The sequence below is a fragment of the Chiloscyllium plagiosum genome, chromosome 4, assembly GCF_004010195.1.
Source record: "Chiloscyllium plagiosum isolate BGI_BamShark_2017 chromosome 4, ASM401019v2, whole genome shotgun sequence".
Classification (NCBI taxonomy): domain Eukaryota; kingdom Metazoa; phylum Chordata; class Chondrichthyes; order Orectolobiformes; family Hemiscylliidae; genus Chiloscyllium; species Chiloscyllium plagiosum.
The window spans coordinates 131,194,818-131,219,740 of record NC_057713.1 but is presented as its reverse complement, the minus strand read 5'-3'; the positions used below and the strand labels follow the sequence as shown (position 1 = coordinate 131,219,740).

The 24,923-nt window shown below is 43.9% G+C and overlaps 1 protein-coding gene across 2 annotated transcripts in view; it reads left to right on the top strand.

The window, feature by feature from the left end:
* The window catches only part of prex2 (phosphatidylinositol-3,4,5-trisphosphate-dependent Rac exchange factor 2), a 352,480-nt gene that overhangs the window by 203,984 nt on the left and 123,573 nt on the right, over positions 1-24,923 (top strand). For both annotated transcript variants that reach the window (XM_043689238.1, XM_043689237.1), the window contains exon 29: positions 6,235-6,325. In XM_043689238.1, coding sequence (XP_043545173.1) covers positions 6,235-6,325 — 91 coding nt within the window. The remainder of the gene's footprint in view (positions 1-6,234; positions 6,326-24,923) is intronic.

The window sequence follows — 24,923 nt, the reverse complement described above, 5'->3', positions numbered from 1 at the left end:
CCTGTAGAGTGGCGAGCTGAGTAACACCTAACAACAAACTTATAGAACATAGAACAGTACAGGACCTTTGACCCTCGATGTTGTGCCAATCTTTTTTCCTGCTCTAAGTTCAAACTAACTTACATACCCTTCATTTTACTATCATCCATGTGTCCATTCAAGAGTTGCTTAACAGAACATAGAGCTTGGCTGGCTTATCTCCTCCCAGAGTGGACAGAACTATTCCAAAGTTTCAAAGTTATTCCACTCAGGCCAAATATACAATTTTTAAAGTATAAATTTGTATTGTGAAAAGTCCATTCTAGCTTTCAGTTTCTTTGTTCTCTCAATCCAGCCTTCCTTCCTCATCACTTTTTGTATCTCATTTTGCATTGCAACCACCCATTTTAACTTCTACCCCCATTATAACACTAATCCTATACTTGGATCTGTTAAGGGGATGTGCAGTTTTTTGCAAAAAAGACAGAAATTGCTGGTGAAACTCAGCAGGTCTGACAGCATCTGTGGAGAGAGAAATAGAGTCAATGTTCCGGGTCCAGTGAACATTCTTCAGAACTCCAGTTGCTGGCCCTTTTTATTCCACGTCATAGCAAGAAACGCTGGAACCCTCAACACACTCTGTCATCAAATGGTGGCACAAAACATCAAGTAGCTAAACAGGCAGGGATAGCTGCCATTCATGACCTTGATGTATTATAACCTCTTAGATAAGGTAGATGCAAAATTAGTAACATTACTCTTCAACACAGTATATGTTTACTGCTGTACCTTTTAAGGAATCATTGTGCATGGTGCAGCAATCCTAATGCCTCTTGTATATTATGTATCCCTCCTTCTCCAGAGAGTTACATATCTCCCCCATGCAGCACTCAAGAGCCTGCATCAAAATTACACAGGAATCCTTGTTTCAGTGAAGTTACCTATGTTGATGTAATTTGAATAAAGATGAATGGAGACATTAATCTGGACAACTCATTTGCATTTGGAGAGTTAATTAACCTCCAGCGTACCTTCAGGCTGAATAACTCCAAACCGTGTTGGCACCTGCATCACTGTGTTAGGAATTACAAGTCCAGTGTTGCTAAAAATTATTGATAGAGTGACAGACACACACGCACACACATTCTCTCACTCACACGCTCACACACACACACACACACTCTCACACACACGCACACACCTCTCACTCATGCTCACATGCTCACATACACACACACTCACACTCACACACACTCTCACACACTCACATTCTCTCACTCATGCTCACATGCTCACATACACACACACTCACACTCACACACACTCTCACACACTCACATTCTCTCACTCATGCTCACACGCTCACATACACACACACTCTCACATACTCACATCAACAGCCCTTCCTTCATCTATCAACTTGGTCACTTCCTCAACGAACTCTATTAAGTTGGTAAGGTAAGATCTCCCCCGCACAAAACCATGTTGCCTATCACTGATAAGCCCATTCCTTTCTAAATATATGTAGATCCTATCCTCAGTACCTTCTTCACCAACTTTCCCACCACTGACATCAGGCTCATTGGTCTGTAGTTACCCAGAATATCCCTACTACCCTTCTTGCACAGGGGGACAACATGAGCAACCTTCCAGTCCTTCGGCATCTCACCTGTGTTTAAGGATGCCACAAAGATATCTGTCAGGGTCCCAGCTATTTCCTCTCTCACCTCCCTCAGCAACCTGGGATAGATCCCATCCGGTCCTGGGGATATGTCCACCTTAATAACCTCTAGCCTACCCAACACATCTTCCCTACTTATGTAAACTTGATCCAGACTAATCAAACCTTGATCTCTGATCTCAACATTCATCATATTCCTCTCCTCAGTGAACACTGATGCAAAGTAGTCATTCAGAATCTCACCCATTCTCTCAGGTTCGACACACAGCCTTCCTTCATTATTCTTTCGTGGACCAATCCTTTCTCTAGTTACCCACTTGCTTCTTATATAAGAATAAAATGCTTTGGGATTCTCCTTAATTCTGCTCGCTAAAGCTATTTTATGACCCCTTTGATCCTCCTTGATTCCTCATTTAAGACTGGTCCTACTCTTCCAATATTCCTCCAGGGCCCGTTCTGTTCTTAGATGCCTTATGTACGTTTCCCTTTTCCTCTTGGCTCATCGTACAATTTCTCCTGTCATCCACGGTTCACAAATATTGCCTTTCCAATTCTTTGTCTTCAAAGGGACAGGCCTATCTTGCACTCTCTTTAACCTATCTTTGAAAGCCACCCACATAACAAATGTGGACATCCCTTCAAATAGCTGCCCCCAATCCACGTTTCCCAGCTCCTGCCTAATTTTTGATATAATTGGCCTTGGCCCAGTTTAGTACTCTTCCCTTAGGACCACTCTCACCTTTGCCCTTGAGTATTCTAAAACTTACAGAATTGTGGTCACTGTTCCCAAAGAAATCCCCCATCGCAACTTCTACCACCTGTCCTGCCTCGTTCCCCAGTACCAGGTCCAATATGGCCCCTTCCCTCGTCAGACTATTGACATACTGCTCTGGAAAACTCTCCTGGACACTTCTTACAAATTCTACCCCATCCAGACTTCTGATGCTAAGTGTATCCCAGTCAATGTCTCATCACCACTATCCTATTGCCTCTATATCTTTCAATAATCTGTTTATCTATTCCACTTTTGATTTTCTGTTCATCCTGATCATACCTCACTGTTGGGAGGTCTGTAATACAGCCCCAACAATGAAACTGCACCTTTCTTATTTCTCAGCTCCACCCATAATGCCTCACTACCCAAGACCGCCATAATGTCCTCCTTTAGCACAGCCATGCTATCGTCCCTGACCAGCAATGCAACTCCACTCCCCCTTTTACTTCCCTCCCTGTCCTGCCTGAAGCATCTATATCCTGGATCATTTAATTGTCAATCATGTCCTCCCTTCAACCAAGTTTCTGTGATTGCAATAACGTCATTCTCCCAGGCACTGATCCAAGCCCTAAGTTCATCTGCCTTACACACTATACTCCTTGCATTAAAGTAGATGCACTTCAGGCCATTAGTTCTTTTGTGTTCTTCACACACACATTCTCTCACTCACACAATCACTCACACACACATTCTCTCACACACAAGCACTCACACACACACACGTTCTCTCACTCACATAATCACACACATACAATCACTCATACACACAGTCACACTCACACATTCTCTTACACACACACTCTCTCTCATTCACGCACACACTCCTTCTCATTCAGACGCACACACACACTCTCTCTCATACACACGCACACACACTCTCATTCACACGCACACGCATGCACACACTCTCTCTCATTCACACGCACACACTCATTCACATGCACACACTCATTCTCTCACTTGCACGCAGACATTCTTTCTCTCACACACACACACTTGCACACACACTCACTCTCACATGTACTCACTCTCACACGCACTCTCACACTCATTCACTCTCTCACTCACTCACTCATGCACTCTCACACACCCTCTCACACACCCTCTCTCTCACTTTCTCTCATTCACACCATCTCTCACACCCTCTCACACCCTCTCTCACACTTTCTCTCACACCATATCTCAAACCCTCTCTCACACCTCTCACACCTTCTCTCACATACTGTCTCACACACTCTCTTACACATGTTCTCACACTCTCGCACATACTCACACTCACTCGTTCTCACACACACTCACACTGACACTCTCTTACACTCACACACTCTCACACTCACTCACTCACCCTCAAAGCCTTTTCAATGTCATATTTGGGTCAGAAAACAGCATTCCAAGTGTGATGACGAAACTGGGAGAGAAGCTACTGGTGATCTGTTTACTTTCCAAGGTCATTCCCTGGATGGCAGAGGTGACATATGACGAAAGACTGATTGATTGGACTTGTATTCACTGGAATTGAGAAGAGTCAGGGGAATCTCATCGAAACATATAAAATCCTGGTGGGACCGGGCAGGCTAGATATGGGAAGAATGTTCCCAAGGGTTGGGGAAGTCCAGAACAAGGGGTCACAGTCTAAGAATAAGGGGTAAGCCATTCAGGGCTGAGATGAGGAAGGATTTCTTCACTCAGAGAGTTGTGAACCTGTGAAATTCTCTCCCACAGGAAGCTGTTGGGGCCAGTTCATTAGATACATTCAAGAGGGAGCTGGACATGGCCTTTGTGACTAAAGGGATCAAGGAGGATGGAGAGAAAACGGGAATGGGATACTGAGATTTCATGGTCAACCATGCTCATACTGAATGGTGGTGCAGGCTCAAAGGGCCGAATGGCCTACTCCTGCACCTATTTTCTATATTTCTATGCTAAGCAAGTGGGCAGAGGCCAAAGTTCATTTTGTGCCAGGTAGGCCTAGCACTCATAAGTTTTCCTGCTACATCCATCACCTCCATACCAACTGTACTGGAGGGAAATAATCCACATCTAGGACAATGAAGAGGTGGAAGTGAAACCAGGGAGGTTGTGTTTGGCTAAGGTAATGGTGTAGAATACTCTGGAAGATGCATATTTCAAATCAGTCCATTGATGAAGTGGGAAGAGGGTATGGTATAATTCCACTTTTGATTCTCTGTTCACCCTGATCATGGCTTCTCAGACCATTGACTGAGTTGTGTTGACCAGAGAACCTCTACTGAGGTCAGGCTTTCTCCCCATTGATGCAAAATTACAAATATTTTGGGTTTGAACTCACTAAGTTAAAAGATAAGGTCACCCCTCAGCCTCTAACGCTCCAGGGAAAACAGCCCCAGCCTGTTCAGCCTCTCCCTGTAGCTCAAACTCTCCAACTCTGGCAACATTCTTGTAAATCTTTTCTGAACCCTTTCAAGTTTCACAACATCCTTCCAACAGGAGGGAGATCAGAATTGAACGCAATATTCCAAAAGTGGCCTAACCAATGTCCTGTACAGCCGCAACATGACCTCCCAACTCCTGTACTCAATACTCTGACCAATAAAGGAAAGCATACCAAATGCCTTCTTCACTATCCTATCTACCTGCGACTCCACTTTCAAGGACCTCATAGAGGTTTATAAAATCATGAGGGGCATGGATAGAGTACATGGACAAAGTATTTTCCTTGGGGTGAGCGAGTCCAGAATTATAGAGCGCAGGTTTAGTGTGAGAGGGGAAAGCTTTAAAAGAGACCTAAGGGGCAACCTTTCACACAGAGGGTGGTGCGTGAATGGAATGAGCTGCCAGAGGAAGTGGTGGAGGCTGGTACAATTACAACATTTAATAGGCATCTGGATGGTTATATGAATAGGAAGCGTTTAGAGGGATATAGGTCAAATGCTGGCAAATGGGACTCAATTAATTTACGATATCAAGTCGGCATGGATGAGTTGGACCAAAGGATCTATACCCCTGTACCCCTGTATGCTGTACCCCTCCATGACTCTATGACTCTATGGATGTTTTATAAGGTAACACTTCAGATCCATTATGTTACAGACTAGTCCGATTTCAAGCCAAAAATCACACAACACCAGGGTATAATCCAACAGGTTTACTTGAAATCACAAGCTTTCAGAGCGCTGCTCCTTCATCAGCTGAAAGCTTGTGTTGGAATATAACCTGGTGTTATGTGACTTTTGACTTTGTCCACCTCAGTCCAACACCAGCACCTCCACATCATCAAGTCAGGAGATTTTATTTTTTTTTAAATTACCTGTGAGACATGGGTGGTGCTGGCTGGTCCAACATTTACTGTCCGTCCCTAGTTGCCCTTGAGAAGGTGGGAGTGAGATGCCTTCTTGAACCGCTGTAGTCCACGTGCTGTGTGTTGACCCACAATGCCCTTAGGGAGGGAATTGCAGGATTTTGACCCAGTGACAGTGAAGGGATGGTGATATATTTCCAAGTCAGGGTGGTGAGTGTTTTGGAGGGGTACTTGTAGGTGGGGATATTCCCATGTACTTGCTATCCTTGTCTTTCTACACAGAAGTGCGCATGGGTTTGGAAAGTGCTGACGAGGAATCTTTGGCAAAGTTCTGCAGTGCACCTTGCAGTTGGGACACATGGCTGCTACTGAGCGCTGGTGCAATATCCTGAACACTTTGAATCTTTCAAGTAAAGGACCAGATTAGAAGATAACACTTCAGATCCATTACATTACAGGCCGGTCCTATTTCAGGTCAGGGGTTTGTTCAGTCTGTGAGGAATATTGCTTTGATCCCAACAGGTGGATGCAGTCAGTAACCTTCTGAAGGGACCACTGGTGGCAAAAGCATTTGAACAAACCAAGAAGTTAATGCCAAGACGAAGTTTCCAAGGTAACATTTGGTATTAACTATGAAAAGCTGCAGGTTCCTTTGTTGGTTGGAGGGATAATGTTTATCGTCTGCTTTTTAAAAAAAAATCCATTTCTTGTACCTATTATTTAATTTGTGCTCCTTCAGAATTCCTTTGCGGAAATCTAAATGTGCTTTACTTCATGTGTTTTATCATAGCAAAGCCAGCAAGACTGGAGTATTTTTATTCTCTTGAATCAGTAAATATTTTCCAAAAAGATTTGAATAAGTTATAACTGCTGCATTATTTCAGGGGAGCCAGTGGTGTTATGGTATTGTTCTGATTAGTAATGTCAAATGCCAGGTTAGTTTAATATGGGTACATGGTGAAATTTGAATTCAATGACCAATGTTAATTGTCATAAAAACCCATCTGATGTGTTTTTAACCCTTAAAACCCTTTAAGGAAGAAATTCTGCCATCTTTACCTTATTTAGTGTGCGTGATTCTGGATCCACAGGCCTAGCCTACAATTTTTTTATGCTGTGAATGAATTTGCAGGAGGTTTTATTTATAGCTAAATACAGAGACTGCATATTATGTGTCAGTTTTGAATGTGGCTATTTCTTTGAAATGCTAGGACTCACTGTAATAAACATGAACTACTCTACTCCTGAAGTCATCACAAATGCTAAAGATTTTATAAAGTACAAAATTCCTCATTTTCAGACCCAGAGTGATTGGAAACATGGACCAGGTTTCTGTACTAAACAACAATCACTATTTATTCCAAGTAATTAGAGTTTACCTGTAGATGAACAATTTTCAACCATCAGCATATGATACTGCTAATTAAATCCCCTTCATAAACACTCCCTTTATAGAGACAAACAAGCAGAATTACACATAATAGGTTGCAGCTGAGTGAAAAACTGGAAAGAGAGTTTGGGAGTTTTTCTGCTCTGAAATTATACTGATGACTCTTCTGCTGGCCAACATGTTGTTTCAATCATCCTTCTCTGGATGCTTCCACTGGTTAATGAGAAACACAATGTGGGGATTGGCTTCCTTCTAAATAATCTCAAACAAATCAAGTAAAAGTCACAGCTGAAAGCAATTGTTACAGTGTTGCTAAACTGGCTTTCTTCAGGTTATGTGAGGTTCGACTGCAGAGAACAGACAGAATGTTCCTGAGCTGGAAAAGAACAAAACAATATCTCTCTTTTTTATCTCTTGATAAATGTGTTGATCTATCTCTCACTGTTTGTATCTCTCCCTATAATTTCTCTCTCTGTCTCTCTCCCTATCTCGTTCCGTCTCCATATTTCTATCTCTCTACTGCCCTTCTCTCTCTATCCTTATCTCTATCTCTCTATCCTTCAGTATTCTTCATTATCCTTCTCTATCTCCAAGTCTATCTCTCTATTGCTCACTCTATCTCTTGCTCTATCTCAATCTCGTTCTATTATCAATCTCTATTTCTTTCGCTCTATAAATCTCTTCTCTATAGTTTCTCCAGTCCCAAGCTGTTCAGGTCTCTGAGAATTAATCACATAGTTGGTGATAATTGGACACCAGTCTATGGACCAATCAACTCCTGTTGCCAGCAAAAGCTGCATCAATTATCTCTCTTTAACTCCAGATGGCAAATCAAGCTGTCGCAGCTGCTGGGCCATGCCATTGTCTACACAATGCCGACAATGGACGCTGGCTTACTTCTCAGAGCAGGAGTCATTGGATTTTAAAACAGCTCTTTCTCATTTCAGTTCCCATGTTTATAAAAACGCAAAATAAAAAGACACACTCATTACTTAATTAGTTTATGTAATCAAATTACTTTTCCGAGTCTGTCAAAATGTGGATTGATCTTTACTCTCGAAACTAAATTGTAGCGTCTTGCAATTCCGACAGTAAACACGAGGACCATGAAAACTGTAGTGATTCTGCTACCCACTGGGATGGTTGTCTATTGACCCTGACAGACCTGCCTTTGGGCAATGTGGTTTATACTTGCATGGTGTAAAAGTGCAAGTGTCATTGATTGACCACAGGGTTGTAGGGCCTGTGGCTGCAAAAATCGACAGCCAATCCTTCACATAGAATTCTGTAGAAGCTGCAATCCAATTAACAAAAGCATAACAAAAACAAAATCTGGCACTAAAGGGCTCAAACATTTCCTACTGTCAGTGAAGGAATTAACTCAATCCTCTCGGCATATCATTAAGAATGTACTGAAATTACATTTTGGATGGCTTCTCCTTCAGCAATGTGTTGGAAATTGGAAGTATATTTTCTGTAGATGAAAAATGACTTCACTCATAATACATGGAGGAAATCATTTGTGTCCCCTTTGAATTTTAATACTGCTCTTAAATGCTGAAGGAACTCTCCAAAGTAATTAGATTTCTATAATGCTGGCACAAGAAAATGATTTAAATTCTATTAAAGAATATTGCCAATTCTCAAAGGGGTAAAGGAAACCACATGGCAATGAGATGCACAGCTGGAAAGGTCAAAGATTCGTTTGATGGAATCACCTGATCTCAGCTGGGGTGATGAGTTATTGAGTCAGAGAGTCAGACAGCATGGAAACAGACCCTTCGGTCCAACCAGTCCATGCTGACCATAATCCCAAACTAAACTCGTCCCACCTGCCTGCACCTGGCCCATATCCCTCCAAACTTTGCCTATTCAAGTACTTATCTAAATGTCTTTTAAATATTGTAATTATGCACTCATCCATCACTTCCTCAGAATGTTCATTCACAAGTGAACCTGCAGTTAAATAAATTTGCCCCCCATATCTTTTTAAAATCTCTCTGGTGTCAGCTTAAATGTATGACCCTCATCTTGAAATGAAAATGTGTTGCTGGAAAAGCACAGCAGGTCAGGCAGCATTCAAGGAACAGGAGAATCGACGTTTCGGGCATGAGCCCTTCTTCAGGAATGAGGAAAGTGTGCCAAGCAGGCTAAGATAAAAGGTAGGGAGGAGGGACTTGGGGGAGGGGCCCCATCTTGAAATCCCAAGCACCTACCATTAACCCTATCCATACCTCTCATAATTTTATAAACTTTGAAAAGGTCATGCCTCAACTTCCTATGCTCCAGTGAAAAAAAGTCCCAACCTATCCAGCCTTTCTTTATAATTCAAACCTTCCATACCCTGCAACATCCTGGTGCAATTCTTCTGAACCCTATCTCAGTTAATAATATCTTTCTCTTGCATTCTTGTTAGATAGCAACTCTCAGAGACTGAAACATATCAATGATTCTGTTCAGCACATTAACTTCCTTCTCTAAGCATATAAGATCATCTTGGTTTTGGGGAAAAGCACCTCAGAGGATCATTATTGTTTCATAAATCAGATAGGTTTGGGTCATGTCCATTCTAAATGCCTGCTAGTTATGGTGGGTCTAGATACTGTCAAAAGACATGCTCATCCTCAAAAGGCTTTTGCATATCAAGATTAGACTACTTACTTGCAGTGTGGAAACAGGCCCTTTGGCCCAACAAGTCCACACCGACCCACCAAAGCACAACCCACCCAGACCCATTCCCCTTACCTAACACTACGGTCAATTTAGCATGGCCAATTCGCCTAGTCTGCACATTTTTGGACTGTGGGAGGAAACCGACACAGACATGGGGAGAATGTGCAAACTCTACACAGACAGTCGCCTGAGGCGGGAATTGAACCCAGGTCTCTGGCACTGTGAGACAGCAGTGCTAACCACTGTGCCACCGTGCTGCCCATTAAGTTATGGGATAAATATTTAAACAGAATTGTCCTTGCCCAAACCAATGAAAAACAAAGTAATCTGTTTGTGGATGTAGGTTTGCTCGCTGAGCTGGAAGGTTCATTCTCAAATGTTTCATCACCGTACTAGGTAACATCATCAGTGAGCTTCTGGATGAAGCACTGGTGATATAGCCTACTTTCTATTTATGAGTTTGGGTTTCCTTGAGTTGGTGATGTCATTACTTGTGGTGATATCATTTCCTGTTCTGATGATGTTACCTAGTCTGGTGACGAAACATCTGAAAATGAACCTTCCAGCTCAGCGAGCAAACCTACATCCAGAACCTCATCTTGAGCTATAAATCTTCTCAAAACTTGCTATTCTGTCTGTGTAGCATTGAGCAAAGAGCCTGCTGGATTCAGAGGTTTTGTCTTTCAAACAGACTTTGCAACAGTGCTGCTGTATCATGATCATGATACAGCAGCACTGTTGCAAAGTCTGTTTGAAAGACAAAACCTCTGAATCCAGCAGGCTCTTTGCTCAATGCTACACAGACAGAATAGCAAGTTTTGAGAAGATTTGTAGCTCAAGTTGAGGTTCTGGATGTAGGTTTGCTCGCTGAGCTGGAAGGTTCATTCTCAAATGTTTCATCACCGTACTAGGTAAGATCATCAGTGAGCTTCTGGATGAAGCACTGGTGATATAGCCTACTTTCTATTTATGAGTTTGGGTTTCCTTGAGTTGGTGATGTCATTTCTTGTGGTGATATCATTTCCTGTTCTGATGATGTTACCTAGTCTGGTGATGAAACATCTGAAAATGAACCTTCCAGCTCAGCGAGCAAACCTACATCCAGAACCTCAACTTGAGCTACAAATCTTCTCAAAACTTGCTATTCTGTCTGTGTAGCATTGAGCAAAGAGCCTGCTGGATTCAGAGGTTTTGTCTTTCAAACAGACTTTGCAACAGTGCTGCTGTATCATGAAGGGGGGCTGGGGTTTGGGGAACGTAGCTGGGAAAGCGATAGGTGGATGAAGGTGAGCAGGAAGATGATAGATCAAGAGGGGACAGTGATGGACGGGTCCACCCTCCCCCTCCCATTTACCTCTCAGCCCCAACCCACAAGTCACATTCCTGATGAAGGGCTTATGCCAGCAACGTTGATTCTCCTGCTCCTCGGATGCTGCCTGACCTGCTGTGCTTTTCCAGCCCCACACTCTCGACTGCTGTACCATGAAGGCCATTGCACGAGACTCAGACTTACGCATGTTCTTTTACGGGAGACACAACAGGAAGAAAATGCATGGCATGAACCCAAGACGGTGCCTGAAGCAGCACCTGGAGATGGTGCTGAAAGAGCTCAGTAAGGGAGGGGTTAGTCCTCATGTGGTTAGGGTGGGTGGAAGGGTTTGTGTAGATACAATGCAGTTACGTTAGAAATCCTTTGGCAGCAGAGCTTCACTTAATTGTTCTCCCTCTGTTTTTCCTAACTGTCAGCCCGCTAAACTGGAAAGCTCTTTTGAAAGACGTTTTGCTGTGAACTGTATACAACACTTGCTGTGCTTTAACTGATTTCCCTCTAGGCTGCTCCTTTTGGATGCTGCACTGTGGAAGTACATGAGCAGGGACAGCACTGGCACTTTGTTAGTCTTGTAATGTTTATCCTTTTAACAATGTCTCGTTCCTAACTTATACAATGAATCACTGTCAGGGAATGTAACCTTTTTCTTCTTTATTCCTGTTTTTGCACCGAAGATTAGTTCTGAGATACTTTGTAACTAAGATGGGCCCATGAGGCATTGTCGATTTCTCACTGTACTCCTGTACTTCTGTATTTGAGTACACGTGCTAATAAAAACAAATTCTAACTCTTAGTGCGTCATGAGCCACTTGGAGTCAATGTTATTCCCTCAGGGTTCTCAGTCGTGGGTGGGTTATCAGCATGCTTTGTTGCCCCCTCCCCCATCCTGGGGACGCCGTTGTCAATTTGCTGCTATATACTGCCACCTCAGTGTGCAGGCATCTATGAGGATGGTTTGAACACTGAGGGAGAGGTAGCAAGGGGGGTATGGGGGGGCTGAATCAAAACAGACTTGGAAGGGTTCAAGTTGATATTAGATTATTAGCTGCACATGAATGGGTAAAAGTTAAATTTGCAGTGCATTTTATTTGTATATCTAGCAATAATCTTGCATTATTTATTTCTCCACATTATTTTGTGGGCGGCACGGTGGCACAGTGGTTAGCACTGCTGCCTCGCAGCGCCAGAGACCCGGGTTCAATTCCCGACTCAGGCGACTGACTGTGTGGAGTTTGCACGTTCTCCCCGTGTCTGCGTGGGTTTCCTCCGGGTGCTCCGGTTTCCTCCCACAGTCCAAAGATGTGCAGGGTCAGGTGAATTGGCCATGCTAAATTGCCCCTAGTGTTAGGTTAGGGGTATGGGTGGATTACGCTTCGGCGGGTCGGTGTGGACTTATTGGGCCGAAGGGCCTGTTTCCACACTGTAAAAAAAGTAATCTAATCTAATCTAAAAAAAAAGTAAAAAAAAGGTAAAAGTAAAAAAAAAAGTAAAAGTAATCTAAAAAAAAAGTAAAAGTAATCTAAAGTAAAGTAAAGTAAAGTAATCTAAAGTAATCTAAAAAAAAGTAAAAAAAAAGTAATCTAATCTAATCTAATTATTTCTGTTCTCAGGTAACTTACTCAAAAAATGTTAAATGCTTGTCCAGCTTATTGTGTAGTTTTTAAGCACACGTTACTTTATCACTACATTACACCTTGGATCTCTGTATCTTCGATCATATCTGCGTTAGGTTTCTGATGAAGCAGATGATTTAGAGAGAGATTGGAAAGCAAGTGGGTGAGTAGGTTGTGGAGAGTCCACAAAGTGTATAGATAAGTTATGTGAGAGCGCAGAAAAAATGGTATATAGAGGAAAGTGTAGCCAAACATAAGGGCATTAGTGAGATTATACGAAGGATATTGTGTGCAGTTTTGGTCACCTTACTGGTGAGGCACCCATTTGTATTGCCGGCAGTTCAGAAAACATTCACTAGGCTCATCCCTGGACTTAAAGGTTTATGAGGAAAGGCTGATCAGGTTGGGCCTGTATTCATTTTACTTTAGAAGGACAGATAAGATTCTGACTGGGTTTGAGAGGGTAGATACTGAGATGATCTTCGGTAACAGCTACAGCCCAATTTCAAAATAAGAGTCTGCTGTTTGAGGGTGAGATATGGAGGACTCTTTCTCCCTCAAAGCAATGGGATATCTGTCCATCAGCGAACTGTATGGCTGGGTCATTTAATGTACATATTCTCAAATAATAGATTTTTGAGTTGAAACTGCTTTCTTGCTCCACTTCATTTCAGTTCTTTGAAAAATAATCTATATATTCATCAGTTATAACAACCACAGATTCTGTGTTTTTCAAATGAGAGATTAGACTTGATGATCCATGGTATGTTCTCAGGGTGCATCACACAATTCAGTTCCAGCATGTGCATATCGGCCCTTCGTGACTTCATGCGTCACATCAGAACTCCGGCATATCACACTCCACTATCCAGTATGGGGGAGGCAATGGCGGAGTGGTGTTATCACTCGAATGTTAATCTGGAGACTCAAGTAATGTTCTGGGGACCCAGGTTTGAATCCTGCCAGGGCAGATAGTGGATCTTGAATTTGATAAAAATCTGGAAGTCTAACAATGACCATGAATCAATTGTCAGGCAAAACCCATCTGGGTGACTAATGCCCTTCAGTGAAGGAAACTGCATACTTACTTGATCTGACCTACATGTGACTCCAGACCCACAGAAATGTGGTTGGCTCTTAACTGCCCTCTAGGCAATCAGGGATGGGCAATAACTGCTGGCCTAGCCAGTGATGCCTATATCCCATGAACTATTTTTTAAAAAGCTATGTTTACACCACCTCAGACTTAACAGGTCAAGTCCTAATGGACATTGTTGCTAGTCTGGCTCTGCAGCAGGTGGTGAGGGCAAAGCATACTTGACCTCATCCTCACCAAACTGCCAGCTGTGGATGTATCTGTCCGGGACAGTATGAATAGACAAGGTCTTTTACCCCAGGGTAGGGTAAAGGTTTAAAGTGAGAGGGGAAAGATTTAAAAGTGAGAGGGACAACTTTTTCACGTAGAGGGTGGTGCGTGTATGGAATGAGCTGCTAGAAGAAGTGGTGGAGGCTGGTACAACTACATGTAAAAGGCTGGGTATATGGATCAGAAGGGTTTAGAGGGATATGGGCCAAATGCTGGCAAGTGGGACTAGATAGTTCAGGATATCTGGTCAGCACAGACGAGTTGGACTGAATGGTTTGTTTTCGTGCTGCATAACTCAATAATTTTGAGTATCAGTAAGAGTGACCACTGTACAGTCCTTGTGGAGATTTAGTCCCACCTTCACATTGAGAATAACCTCCATTGTGTTGTGAGGCACTATCACGTGCTAAATGGGACAGATTTCAAACAGATCTAGCAACTCAAGACTGGGCATCCATCATCACCATGGGGTTGGTATTGCAATGTAATCTGCTACCTCACGGCCTGGCATATCTCCTCCTCTACCATTACCATCAAGCCTGGGGATCACCATGGTTCAATGGAGATTACAACCACACCAGGCATACATTAAAAAAGATGAGCTATCCACCTGCTGAAACTACGTTCAGGCCAAGTGGAATGAGCATGAATGATAGACAGAGCTAAACGATTCCACAACCAACAAATCAGACCACGCTCTGCAATCCTGCCATCCAGTTGGGAATGGTGGTAGACAATTAACGAAGGAGGAAAAGGCTCCAAATTTGTCCTCATTCTCCACAATAGGGAGCCCAGCACATCAGGGCAAAAGGTAAGGCTGAGGAATTTACAAGAATCTTCAGCCATAAGTGCAAATTGGATGATCCTTCCTGGCTTCCTCCAGAGGTCCCAGCATCACAGATGCCAGTTGCTGATTAATTTGGTTCACTCTAAATGATATCAATAGATTGTTGTTGGAATTGGATACTGCAAAGGGCCCTGACAACATTTGGGCAAACGTCCCAAGACTTGTGTTCCAGAACTTACTGCATCCTTAGCCAAGCTCTTTCAGTACAGTTTCAACACTGACATCTCCCTGACAATGTAGAGTATTGCCCAGGTGTGTCCTGTTCACAAAAAAGCAGGGCAAATTCAACCCAGCTAAATCCCGTCCCATCAGTCTACTCTCGGTCATCAGGAATGTGATGGAAGGTGTCATCAACAGTGTTGTCAAGCAGCACTTGCTCAGCAATATCCTGCTCAATGATGCCCAGTTTGGGTTCCCCCAGGGTCACGCAGCTCCTGACCTCATTATAGCCTTGGTTCAAACATGGACAAAAGAGCTGAATTCCAGAGGGGAGGGGAGAGGGCAGCCCTGGACATCAAGGCTGCATTCGACTGAGTGTGACATCAAGGACCCCTAGCGAAACTGGAGCCAATAGGAATTGAGGAACTCTCTCTACAGATGGGGGTCATATCTGGCACATAGGAAGATGGCTGTGATAGTTGGAAGTCAGTCATCTCAGCTCCAGGACATCTCTACAAGAGTTCCTCAGGGTAGTGTCCTCAACCCAACTGTCTTTAGCTGCTTTATCAATCACCTTCCCTCCATCATAAGATTAGAGGTAGGGATGTTCACTGATGATTGCACAATATCCAGGCTTGGGTGGACAAGTGGCAGTAACATTCACGCTACACAATTGCCAGGCAATGATCATCACCGATCAGAGACAATCTAACCACTGCCCCTTGGCATTCAATGATATTACCATCACTGAATCCCCTTCTATCAACATCCTGGGGGTTATTGATTAGATTAGATTACTTACAGATTACTTACAGTGTGGAAACAGGCCCTTCGGCCCAACAAGTCCACACCGACCCGCCGAAGCGCAACCCACCCATTCCCCTACATTTACCCCTCTACCCAACACCACAGGCAATCTAGCATGGCCAATTCACCTGACGTGCACATCTTTGGACTGTGGGAGGAAACCGGAGCACCCGGAGGAAACCCACGCAGACACGGGGAGAATGTGCAAACTCCACACAGTCAGTCGCCTGAGTCGGAAATTGAACCCAGGTTTCTGGTGCTGTGAGGCAGCAGTGCTAGCCACCGTGCCGCTACCAGAAACTCAACTAGACTCATTACATAAACAGAGTGGCTAAAAGACCAATCAGAGGCTCGGAATACTACAGCGAGTAACTCACCTCTTGACTCCCCAAAGCCTGTCCACCATCTACTTGGCACAAGTCAGGAATGTGATAGAATCCGCATTACTTGACTGGACGGGTGCAGCTCCAACAACACTCAAGAAGCTTGACACCAGGACAAAGCAGTCCACTTGGTTGACACTGTGTCCACAAACATCCACTGCCTCCACCACTGACACTCAGGAACAGAGTGATGATGAAGAGCTTTTGCCCGAAACATCAATTTTCCTGCGCCTTGGATGCTGCCTGATCTGCTGTGCTTTTCCAGCACCATACTCTCGCCTCTAATCTCCAGCATCTTCAGTCCTCACTTTTGCCTAGCAGAATGTATTATCGACAAAATGCACTGCAGAAATTCGCCAAAGATCTTCAGACAGCACCTTCCAAACCCATGGCCACTTCTATCCGGAAGGATAAGGGCAGCAGATATTTGGGAACACCTCCACCTTCATGTTCCCCTTTAAGCCACTCACCAACCTGACTGGGAAATATATTGCTGTCCCTTCAGTGTTGTTGGGTCAAAATCCTGGAATTCCCTCCCTAAGCTCCAGCACATGGACTGCAGCTGTTCAAGAGGCAGCTCACCCCCCACCTTCACAAAAGGGCAACTAGGGACGGGCAATTTAAAAAATCTGAGGAAGGGAGATTTTGTTGGAACAACAGGGCGTTGTCAGTTTTTGGTGCCTGAGTCAATGTTGGGTAGTTTGTCAGATGCTGCCCTGGGTCTGAACAGTGAGGGGCAATGGGATAGGCTGTGGTTGTTTTCCTGTAACAGGGAAGATTAGAGACATAGGGAGTCACAGAGTCCTACAGCACAGAGACAGGCCCTTCAGCCCAAACTGGTCCATGCTGACCAAAATGTCCATCCACACTAACCCCATTTCCCTGCACTTGGCCCATATCCGTCTAATCCTTTCTTATCCATGTATTTGTCTACAAGGCTTTTAAATGTTGTTAATGTACCCGCCTCAACCACTTCCACTGGCAGCTCATTCCATATGTGTACCACCCTCTGTGTAAAAACGTTGCCCCTCAGGTTCCCTTTTATTCTTTCCCCTCTAACCTTGAACTGATGCTCTCTCATATGCGATTCCCCAACCCTAGGAGAAAGACTGAGTGCATTGCCCCTGTCCAAGCCTGTCATGATCTTATAGACTCCTGTAAGGTTCCCCCTCAGTCTCCTATGTTCTAAAGAAAGAAAATCCTAGCTTGTCCAACCTCTCCCTATAACTGACACCATTAAGTCCTGGCAACATCCTTGCATATTTCTTTGACACTCTTTCCAGTTTAATAACACCCTTCTCACAACAACGTGACCAAAGCTGAACACAATACTCCAAGTGCAGCCTCACCAACGTCCTGTATATAACTGCAATATAACTTCTCAACTTCTTTACTCAGTGCCCTGACGGATGAAGGCCAATGTGCCAAAAGCCTTCTTTACTGCCCTGTCCACCTGGGACTCCACTTTCAGAGAACCGTGCACCTGAACTCCAAGGTCCCTTTATGCTCCTTAAGGCCAAATCATTCATCATGAAACTCCAACCTTCACTTGACTTTCCAAAATGCAACACCTCACACTTACCTATATTAAACTCCATTTGCCATTTCTTGGCACAGTTCCCCAGCTGATCAAGGTTCTGCTGCAACATCTGATAAATTCCTCACTGTCCATGATACCTCCTCTTTTAGCGTCATCTGCAAACGTACTAATCGCTTACTAATCATATCTATCCAAATCATTGATATAGATAATAAGCAGCATTGGGCCCAGCACCGACCCCTGAGGCACTCCACTAGTCACAGGCCTCCAGTCCAACAAGCATCCTTCCACTATTACCCTCTGATTCCTACCATCAAGCCAATTCTGTATAGAATTTGTCAGCTTCCCCTGGATTCCATGTGATGTAACCTTTCAGAGCAGCCTACCATGTGGTACCATCCCAAAGGCCTTACTGGAATCCATATAGACTACATCTACCGCCCTGTCCTCATCAACCTCCCACACACAAAGCTGACTGCTCCAAATCAAACCCTATCTTTCCAAATGCATATATACCTTATCTCTGAATCTTCTGAGGTAACTTACCTACCACAGATGTTAGGCTTACTGATCTACAGTTTCCAGGCTTTCTTTGGAGCCCTTCTTGAATACGGGCTCCCCTCCAGTCTTCCGGGACCTCACCCGCGGCTAACGATGATGCAAAAATATCAGCCAGGGCCCCAGCAATTTCTTCTCTAGCCTCTTGCAGTCTTCTTAGGTATATCTGGTCAGGACCAGGAGACTTATCCACTTTCGTACATTCTAATATCCAACACCTCCTTTACTGTGATATGGACTGTCACCAGCACACCACTACTAACTTCCCCAAGTTCCTAACTCTTCATGTTTTTCTCTGCGGTAAACACAGGAGAAATACTCATTGAGGACCTCACCCATCTCCTGCAGTTCCCCACATTCATGTCCACTTTGGTACTTGAGGGGCCCTATTCTCTCCCTAGTTATTCTTAATAAACTTAAAGAACCTCTCTGGATTCACCCTAGTCTTCTGGGCCAAGGCTATCTCATGCCCCCTTTTCGCCCTCCTGATTTCCTTCTTCAGTAAACTCCTGTATCCCCTGTCTACCTACCTCCAGGATTCCCATGATCCCAGCTGCCTGTACCTGAGCCATTCCTCCTTTTTTCTGGTCAAAGCCTCAATATCTCTTGTCATCCATTGTGAGGGACAAAAGCAAAAATTGCTGGAAAAGCTCAGCAGGTCTGGCAGCATCTGTGGAGAGAAATCAGAGTTAACGTTTAAGTCGAGTGACCCTCCCTCAGAACTTGGAGGTCGTGACGGGATTTGATAGAGATGTATAAAATAATGAGAGGCACAGATGGGGTGGACAGGGAGGCACTTTTTCCCCATTAGTAGAAGGGTCAGTAAGCGGGCGGAAAAATTTTAATGTTAGAGGTGGAAGACTCGGAGGAGAGTTGAGAAATTCTGTTTGCACAGAGTCTGGAATTCACTGCCTGAACTGCTGGCAAAGGCTGAGAACTTACATTACATTTAAACAATGTTTATGCATTCACTTGTGTTGCTCTGGCCGCTTATTAGTGCAGTTAGATCTTTGTTGACACACAATAACCCGAATGGCCTCCTTCTGTACTGTAAATGTCTACTTCACGTCCGTATCTGATTTCCCCAGTAGGCAGGATATCTGTGTAATTGTGGAGCTTTGCAAGTACATTTTCTTCTGATGAAAAGACCGCAGCTTGTGGTTTGTTTGATGTAAGGCATTCTTTTGATGACCAAAGCAAGCTGTTGCTTGCCAATAACATCCAATTAATTAACACAAGGGTCCTGCGTTTTGTCTGCCAAACCCATCTAAGTCTGTCAGCAACCTGTAATATTTATCAGGAATGATCCTCTGTCTGCTGCGGTTTAAATCTCAGCTCCATTCTCTGCAATAGCACGTGAATGAGTGACATGACCATGGGGTTAATAAAGAAATGTTCTGCTTCCAATGTGCCGATATATACCAGATACCAACTTCCACATTACATGACACCATTGATCACACGACATCAGGGTTATAGTCCAACAGGTTTATTTGAAAGAACTTGGTGTTGTGTAATTCTGAACTTTGTCCACCCCAGTCCAACACCAAGACCTCCACATCAACACTGTTGATGTAAAACACATTTCTCAGCTGCTGGCATATACTGTTTCACACAGACTTGGAGTCGGCCTGACCCAATTTGTTCACAGTGCCACTTCCACCAGATAAATCAGAGCATATGTTCCTTCTGTTGCTGACACTGGGGTCAGGCTTTCTGCTCCTCAGGCAGGTGTGCATGAAAGTTCTTGGCTCAGCATATCCACCTCAGGGCAAACAACTTCAAAAGATTGTGTTCTTGTTGCAGGGTGTGATGGGAATTGGAGGAATGTGGGCGTGTTTGCTGGTGTTGGTGTTTGCTACAAGAAATAGTTCCGAGCCATCTACAGAGGCTGCTCTGTGCTGGTTAGGCTGTTTAATAGGTCACCACCGTTCTATTGGACTTTGTCCCAGTTATAATAAAAGAAGACAGACCACCTAGCACACGCCCCTTCTGCCCCACTACCCATCCCTGCCAACACATGTTCCAACCCAATACCCCATGGCACCTCAAACTCTCCATGCCAGTGTGTGCCCCTTAAAACCTAAACCCAAGACCCCTCTATCCATTTTCTTGGCCACCTATAGCCCCCATGTAAAGTTAGTGCCAATCTAAGTTAACCTTATGTCTCTTATAGCCTCTAGTCCAACCCTGGGAGGAGTGGATGGGGGTGGGGATGGAGGGGTTGCTGGTTAGCTCAGTTGGATGCTTTGTAATGGAGGGTGATCCCGACAGCATGAGTTCAGTTCCTGCACCATCTATCATGATCAACTGTCCTCAGTCTCTCCCTTGCCTGAGGTGTGGTGACCCTCATGTTAAACCACCTTCAGTCATCTCTCTCCTTCATGAGTGTTCAACCCCATGGTCCAGTAAGATTATGGTGCCTTAATGTTTACTCCAGCCTATTCTCTTCAGTCACTTGTCCTTTGCTCTTACACCCTCTACATCACCTCACCTCAGACCTTAGGATCGTCCCGAGATTAAATAAAATTAAGTGTTATGTATCAATTACTGACTTAATTATGTTAAAGGAATCTCTCATCCATCCAAAAGAAATCATGCCGTGTATTCAAATACCTTCAAGTACTTAATTCCATATAAAAACAGACAGTGTATTCATAGTTCCACATCAAAGTCTGTGAATCTCTGAACTCTTAGAATTGTCAATCAAATGTAAAATTAGAAGCCTCCCTATCCTACCCCACTGTGATAATGATAGGCTTTTGGAAGCTATCAAGCAATAATAATACTAGAAAGATAATCCTCAGGCCAATGTTAACAAATAGATCTTTGTCCTTTATTTGGCTTCTTCAGAATGGCACATTGATGAAGGTAGAGCAGTGGATGTGTTGTACATGGATTTTAGCAAGACGTTTGATAAGATTCCCCATGGTAGGCTCATTCAGAAAGTAAGGAGGCATGGGATATGGGGAAATTTGGCTGTCTGGATACAGAATTGGCTGCCCCATACAAGACAGAGGGTGGTAATAGATGGAAAGTATTTAGCCTGGAGCTTGGAAACAAAGATGTTCCACAGGGATCGGTTCTGGGGCCACTGCTGATTTGTGATTTTTTATAAATGACCTGGAAGAGAAAATGGAAAGGTGGGTTAGTAAAATTGCTGATGACACGAAGATTGGTGGAATTGTGGATAATGTGGCGGGGGGAGCGGGGGTTGTAGGTTGTGACAGGACAATGACAGGATGCAGTACTGGGCTGATAAGTGACAGATGGAGTTCAACCTGGAAATATGTGAAGTGATACATTTTGGAAGGTGGAATTTGAGTGCAGATAATAGGTGTATTGACATCTGTAATCTGCACTCAAATTCCACCTTCCAAAATGAATCACTTCACATGTTTCCAGGTTGAATTCCATCTGCCACTTATCAGCCCAATTCTGCAGGTTTTTTGGCAGTGTGGAGGAACAGAGGGATCTTGGGGTCCATGTCCATAGATCCCTCAAAGTTGCTATCCAAGTTGCTAGGATTGTTAAGAAGGTATATGGTGTGTTGGCTTTCATTAGCAGGGGGATTGAGTTTGTGAGCTACAAGGTTATGCTGCAGCTGTATAGAGCCTCTGGTTAGACCATACTTGGAATATTGTGTTCAGTTCTGCTTGTCTCATTTTAGGAAGGATGTGGAAGCTTTGGAGGAGATTTACCAGGATGCTGCCTGGACTGGAGGGCATGTCTTATGAAGAAAGGTTGAGGGAGCTAGGGCTTTCTCATTGTAGTGAAGAAGGGTGAGAGGTGACTTGATAGAAGTGTACAAGATGATGAGAGGCATAGATAGAGTGGATAGTCAGAGACTTTTTCCCAGGGCAGAAATGGCTATCACAAGGGGGCATAATTTTAAGGTGATTGGAGGAAGGTTTATGGGAGATGTCAGAGGTAGGTTCTTTACACAGAGAGTGGTGGGTATGTGGAATGAACTGCCAGCAGTGGTGGTAGAGTCAGTTACATTAGGGACATTTAAATGACTCTTGGATAGGCACATGGAAGATAGTATAACGAAGGGCCTGTAGATTAGTCTAATCCTAGAGTTGGATAAAAGGCTGGCACAACACTGAGGGCTGAAGGGCCTGTACTGTTCTGTGTTCTATGTTCTGCCCATTTCAGGATAATCTGAGGAAGATTGATCCATTTTCAGGGCCAAAAGCAACTTCTTCAGGGATGATACAAATAGAATTTACAATCTAACATACAGGATTCAAGACGTAATGTGAAAATTGGTAACAGACATGTTATGGTTGAATACACCCCACAGAGCCAATGAAATAGCGAGTGTAGTCAAGACAGATCCCATAGATTTCTCCACAAGAACCATCTCCCCTGCCCCCAGATGTTAGTTACACTGTGTGTCATCCAATCTCATCAAAACCTCACAAGGGAATCCAATTCTTCATGGCTGAGTTGGGCTAGTCAGCATGGCTTTGTGCTTGGGTGATCGTGTCTCACAAATTTGCTTGAGGTTTTTGAAGAGCTTACCAAGATGATGGATGAAGGCAGAATGGCAGATGTTGTCAACATGGACGTTAGCAAGGTCCTCGATAAGTTCCCGCATGGTAAACTGGTTAAATCATAAGAGATCTAGGGAGAGCTAGCTAATTGCATGCAAAACTGGAGTGGTGGGAGAAAACAGGGAGTGAGTGACAGAGGGTTGTTGTTTGGACTGGAGGCCTGTGAGCAGTAATATGCCCACAAGATTCTGATGTGGGTTCTCTATTGCTTGTCATTCATATAAATGCTTTCGTTGAGAGTATAGGAGGTACAGTTGATATGTTTGTGGATGACTCCAAAATTAGTGGCATAGTGGACAGTGAAGAAGGTTATCTCAGAGCTCAAAGAGATCTTGACCAGATGGGCCAATGGGCCGAGAAATCGCAGGTGGAGTTTAATTTCAATAAATGCGAGGTGTTGTATTTTGGTAAGGCAAACTAGGACAGGAACTATACAGTTAATTGTAGGGCCCTGGGGAGTGTAATCAAAAGAGGTGGCTAGATTCATTGTTCCTTGAAAATGGCATTGCATGTAGATAGGCTGTTGAAGCATTGAGTATACGAGTTAGGACGTCATATTGCAGCTGTGCAGGACATTGGTGAGGCTACTTTTAGAATACTGTGTACAATTCTGGTCACCCTTCTGTGAGCAGGCTGTTGTTAAACTGAAAAGGGTGCAAGAAATATTTACAAGAATGTTACTAAGACTGGAAGGTTTCAGTTAGAACTAGAGGCTGAATATGCTGAGAACTTTTTCTCAGATCATCAGAGGCTGAGGTGTTACTTTAAAGATGTTTATAAAATCATGAGGGCCATAGTTAGGGTGAATAACCAATATCTTTTTCCGAGGGTGGGGGAATCCAAACTTAGAGGACATAGTTTTAAGGTGAGAAGGGAGACATTTAAAAAGCACCTGTGGGGCAATTTATTCATGCAGAGGGTGGTGTGTGTATGGAATGAGCTGCCAGAGGAAGTGATGGAGGCTGGTACAATAACGACACTTAAATGGCATCTGGATGGGTATGTGAATAAGAGGGATATAGGCCAAATGCTGGCAAATGGGACTTGATTAATTTAGAATATCTGGTCAGCATGAAAGAGTTGAACTGAAGGGCCTGTTTCCATGCTATGACTACGGCTCTAATGACATTAAGATTGTGGAGATAGTGCATGAAAGTGGCATTGAGGAGTCAGCCCTGAAGAAGGGTTACACCTGAAATGTTGACGTCTCCACCTCCTGATGCTGCCTGGTGTGCTGTGTTCTTCCAGCCTCTTGCTTGTCGACATTGGATTCCAACACCTGCAGTTTTTTTGTCTTTGAGCCAGAATGGTGGGAGCAGATTCGATGGTCAAAATGGCCTAGCCCTGTTTCCATGTTCTATGATCCTAGCTCCACCAACTGGCTGCTCCTCTGCATGGAGCTAACAAATTGCTCTTGGGATGTCTTTCTGAGCCCAATTACATAGCCAGTGACCTCTGCCACCTCTTCAGCAACCCATTTCCAGCATGGAGTGTATTCATTTGCTGCAAGCTGTCTCTCTCCCTCTCTCTCTCTCTCTCTCACACATATTAAGTAACTAAAACTGACAGTAACTAGAGAAGTGTTTGCTGGGCCTCTTGCTGAGATATTTGTATCATTGATAGTCACAGGTGAGGTGCTGGAAGACTGGAGGTTAGCAAAACGTGGTGCCACTGTTTAAGAAGGGCGGTAAAGACAAACCAGGGAACTATAGACCAGTGAGCCTGACCTCGGTGGTGGGCAAATTGTTGGAGGGAATCCTGAGGGACAGGATGTACATGTATTTGGAAATCATGTCTCACAAACTTGATTGAGTTTTTTGAAGAAGTAACAAAGAAGATTGATGAGGGCAGAGCAGTAGATGTGATCTATATGGACTTCAGTAAAGCGTTCGACCAAGGTTCCCCATGGGAGACTGATTAGCAAGGTTAGATCTCATGGAATACAGGGAGAACTAGCAATTTGGATACAGAACTGGCTCAAAGGTA